The 4,983-nt window shown below is 37.0% G+C and overlaps 1 protein-coding gene across 1 annotated transcript in view; it reads left to right on the top strand.

Moving 5' to 3' along the window:
* LOC109209550 (clathrin light chain 2-like) overlaps nt 3,337-4,983 on the top strand; it is a 2,532-nt gene continuing 885 nt past the window's right edge. Inside the window, exons 1-2 of the mRNA XM_019372847.1 lie at nt 3,337-3,935; nt 4,485-4,638. Coding sequence (XP_019228392.1) covers nt 3,604-3,935; nt 4,485-4,638 — 486 coding nt within the window. The 5' untranslated portion in view covers nt 3,337-3,603. The remainder of the gene's footprint in view (nt 3,936-4,484; nt 4,639-4,983) is intronic.

Genomic DNA, 4,983 nt, shown 5'->3' with positions numbered 1-4,983 from the left:
CATGTAAAAGTGGCTATCTAACAACATATGGAAACACAAAACAAGTAAAGGCAGTCAACAAATAAAGACACTGATACATGAAAACATATAGCAAATTAGGGTGTAGCAAACAAAGGCATGAATTTAACGAGTAGAAACAAGTAACAACTAAAGCGTCTAACGCTTAGAAACATGGAATAACTGAATTCATGAAGTATTTGAAGAAAAACAACTAAGTAGCCCGCCCTGCATGCTTAACTCATGACAACGTATATACGCTGGTCACCTTGTATATATGCCGTCCCCACACATAAATCAAGTAGCAAATAGACCAATCAAGTCCTAATTCTCTCAAATCAAGGTTAACCACGACACTTACCTCTTTTCGCAACTCCATCACCAATCAATCACGGCTTTGTCTTTCGAACAAGCCTCCAACCTAACCGAATCAGCCAATTATCAATCTCACAATCCAAAATAAGCTTTAGAAACTACCCACGAATGAAAAGGGTTCAATTTGATCATTTTTTAAAAATGTCAACAAAAGTCAACCCAAGCACGTTTGGTCGAATCCGAAATTCGGACCAAATTATCCATTCACCCCGAGCCAGGATATGTGATTTGTTTCGAAATCTGACCTGAATTTGAGGTCTAAATCTCAATTTTACATAATTTCTAAATTCTACCCAAAATCCCTATTTTCTATCTTGAAATTTATAGATTTAATGATGAAATTCATGGAAAAGTAATTGAATTTATTGAAAACTAGTTAAAGTTGCTTACCAATGAATTTGAGAAGAAAATCCTCTTCAAAAATCGTCTCTAGAGTGTTTAGGGTTGAAAAATGGTGTAACATGAGCTAAGTCTTTTTTTTCCACTTTTACTCAGTCGCGCATGTCGCAATTGCGAACTCTTGTTTGCAATTGCGATATCCGCAAATGCGAAACACTAATTGCAAATGTGATCTCTGCATCAAACATCCAGAATTCGTAAACATTGATCGCAAATGCGGAAATATCTCAGCCCGCAAACGCAAATAATTTATTACAAAAGCGATCCCAGCCCCAGTTCCCTCTTCGCATTTGCGATCCAGACATCACAAATTCGAGGCTCGCAATTGCAATTAGGTTCTCGCAAATGCGAGGCCTGCAATTGGCACCAGCAGAGTCTTGCACCAGCAGTCCCAAAACCATTCCGCAATGCATCCGAAACCTACCCAAGCCCCAAGCTCTAAACAGAACATGCACATAAGTGTAATAACATCCTAAAAACTTTCGCGCTACCTCAAATTATCAAAATAACATCAAATAACAAGGATCGATCATCAAAACTCAAAGATTTCAACTTAAAACTCAATTTTCACAATCTTTCAAATAATGCGCTGAAACACGCACGGATCACCCTAGGACCCCAACCAAACATGCGTACAAGTCCAAAAATATCATACGAATCTACTAGAATCGTCAAAACACCGATCCGAGGTCGTTTACCACAAATGTCGACCGTGGTCAACTCTAGCCTTAATTTAAATCAAAAATCACATTTTCTTCGAAATTTCATATAAAAGCTTTCTGAAAAGCGATACGGACGACGCATGCATATCAATAAACATCAAATGAAGCTACGAGAGGTCTCGAAATACAGAAATTAAGGTTAATACTCAAAATGACCTATCGGGTCGTCACAAAAATATAAATACTAAAAGTTGCGAGAGAAGCCGTCGGTAAATTACCGACAGAGTCCATCGGTACAACCAGTTAATTTTGACCAGTCAAAGTGTCGTTATTTAGAGTTGTCCATCGGTTATTTTTTTATTTTTATTTTAAAAAGTTCAAAAGCACCGAGGGACTCTAAGCGACCCTGGAAATTCTGTCCCTAGTGCTGCATAGATGTAAACAACTGATTTTTAGTAGTGATATATGATGTTGATCACTAAAGATGGTTGTTTCTTAATTGATAGAGACATTTCTAACTTCCGAAAGGTTGAGATGAGATTTCCATGCAAACACAGTGGTGAAGATTTAGCCGAAAAGAGCCACCACTACACTTCACTTGATGGGGAGATGGTAATTGATACTTTGCCCGACACACAGAAACAGAGGTCATACCTAATTTATGATATGATGGCCCTTAACCATGAGTCTGTCATAACGCGGCCTTTTTGTGAATGATTGATAAAGCCAAGGGATTCTGAACGTCATTAGCAAGATATATTATACAAGTTGGAGCCTTTTTAGGTGAAGAGAAAGGATTTTTGGCAGCTCTCTTCTGTCACGAAAATTCTGAAGAAATTAATTCCAGGGCTTTCACATGAAGCAGATGGCCTTTATTTTTCAAGGTTGGGATGATCCTTATGTTCCTCTCACGCACGATCGTCTCTTGAAGTGGAAATCAACTCGGTTGACGAATTGCTTTATCTACATGAAGGAGGGAATAAGAAACTAATGTAAGGGAATAATAGAGTTGTTTTAATTTCCCAGATAGTAGTTCTGACCCGTCACACTGCGTACTCGGGGTAAAATAATAGTGTTGTGGGGTTCCAATAACCATGAATTGGTGTGGATGAGGACCAGAATTGATAAATAATGATTACATCACATGAAGCTCCTTGTTATGGTGAGAAATCGTTTTTTTCTCACTTCTGAAAATGCTTTGTGAGTGCATAGCATAGATTTAAGATAAAGCTGTTATTTTCCGGAGTGCTGTCGTCTAGCTTCTGTTGCTAACAATTTGCTTAATAGCACTTGTTACGATGATAACTTTAACTTCTTTGTTGCATTCATCAGTTGCATATAGCACAACGGCAATGATCAGTTTATTTAATACAATATATTATTAGTTTTAACAGATCTTACTTCTCCCTGTTGCTTTTGCCTTGTGATCAGTTTAAATATTATATGTCCTTATATCCCAAAGCAGTAATTCAATCACATCCCAAATTACAAGTCCTGATGAGAATAATAATCATAAATATCTCTCATTTCCCTTTCAAACAATTCTTTTTTTCTTTTTTTTCAAAGGAATGTTGTTATATGGTTTTGAAGGGTGCTTGAATCTGTCCTTGAATCCCAAAAAGCTGTTTTTGCTAAAACTCGAACAATTTCTTCAAAACAAATAGATAAAAACCTTTTGACTATACCAAATACAAGAAAAGATCTCATAACAGTCAACATGGGGCCTGAGCAAAAACTAAATGATCAAACAAGAAACTAGTAGCGATGAGAAGCAATTGGTCACATCCCAAGTTAAGGTGAAAAAAGAATATTGCTGCATTGGTTAAGAGATTTAAACTACACCCATACCGATCCATTAAATAGGTTTTATACTGCCCACCAGCACCCTACATGTTACTGTTACAACATATGTACACAAAAACAACTAACTAAACAAAACTCTGCATAGCGTTATCCGTTGTACTATTTTCTCCTCTCTTTTTTATTCTCTTTTTCTTTCGGTTTCTCCAATCTCTATCCTTGTACATAGAGAAATTTTATCCAAATATTTTTTTCAATTTCTCCCTAAATGTAACTGTACCTTACTTTCATGTAAAGTCAAACTCAAATCAATAGCACACTCTCAAACACAAAACCCACTTCCTCCTACTTCGCAAAACACCACAAAGGGATGTCCAATAAACTGGACGGCGACTTGCGGGCCGGTTCCACTCAGCCGTTCGACGACGGTTACCTCGGATACGATCCTCGTCTCTCTTCCCAGAGATTTGACTCCTTCTCCAACTTCGCTGAGTCCGAGTCCGTCAATGACCCCGCCGGCGATGATTCGCCCATTTTTACTTCGAACCCGATTGCCGATAATTCCTATGAACAGCCGATCCACGTACCATATGAATTCTCCTCTTTCTCTTCTGGACTTGATGTAACATCGGATGGAGCAATTCTGCCGCCACCGGCGGAGATGCAACTGGAACAAGGTTCCGCTCTTAGAGAGTGGAGAAGGTTAAAATCTTTCAACTGATGCTTACCGCTTTTAATTTAATTAATTTTTGTGTGATCAGAGGCATTTACGGTATTGTGTCATTCTTGGGGTTTTGAACCGGTTTACTGTAAAATTTTGTTGACTTGGAACTGTAATCATATGGAGATATAAGCTGTAAAAATGACTTGCGTGGTTGTCATTTTTCATTAACGTTTTCGGCTCGAAATTTAGGGTGCTATACTCCAATGTAATTGTCTACTCCTATTATGTATGAAAAAGCTGTGTTTTTGCTTTAGCGAAGTAGTTGAGTGGTGATATCTGAAGTAGAAATGTGGTCATGAAAATATTTTTCTACTTTATCTATTCTCATTTAACTTTAATGGAATCTTTTAGATGTTTGGAAGCTCTAAACAGTTGTCTTTTCTCAATCTTATTTGTATCGGATTGTTATCATTTTGTTGGAGTAATTGTTGGTTCATGTCTTAGCATAAAGTGTTGTTCCTTCTAACAGAACATATCAACAAAGATTTATAAGAGTGTATCTGTTTTGGTGTGTTTAATCTCCTTAGGCTTAATAACATTCGACTGGAGGAGAAGGAAAAGAGGGAGAAAGAGGTGTTGAGCCAAATCTCTGATGAAGCAGATGTGTTCAAAGTTGACTTTTACAGGAATAGGGAGATCACAGTGGAAACGAACAAAGCTACTAACCGGGAGAAGGAGAAAGTAAGAATTGATATTTCATACTTGATTTTTTCAACCCTTAAGATTATCTTATATGTCTTGAGGTTCTTAATTCTTGCTATTACGTTATGTTCTTGTATATTTTCATGAGGAGTTCTCTTTTGCCATCAACATATCTGTGTTTTTGGATTTTCAAATCTGTTAAGGATTGGTTGGAGATTGGAGTTTTACAGTTAGAAATTTAGTTCATATGGAGATATCAATATGAAGATTGTTGTTAGTGAGACATTTTCCTCCATGAAGTTCATGGGATTTTTTACTTGCGATTTGATTATGCCTGTCTATAAAATGATTGAGTTTATTGGAATTGAATGATTTATGCCAACA

The sequence above is a fragment of the Nicotiana attenuata genome, chromosome 2, assembly GCF_001879085.1.
Source record: "Nicotiana attenuata strain UT chromosome 2, NIATTr2, whole genome shotgun sequence".
NCBI classification, from domain to species: Eukaryota; Viridiplantae; Streptophyta; class Magnoliopsida; order Solanales; family Solanaceae; genus Nicotiana; species Nicotiana attenuata.
This window is presented reverse-complemented; position numbering and strand designations above follow the sequence as displayed.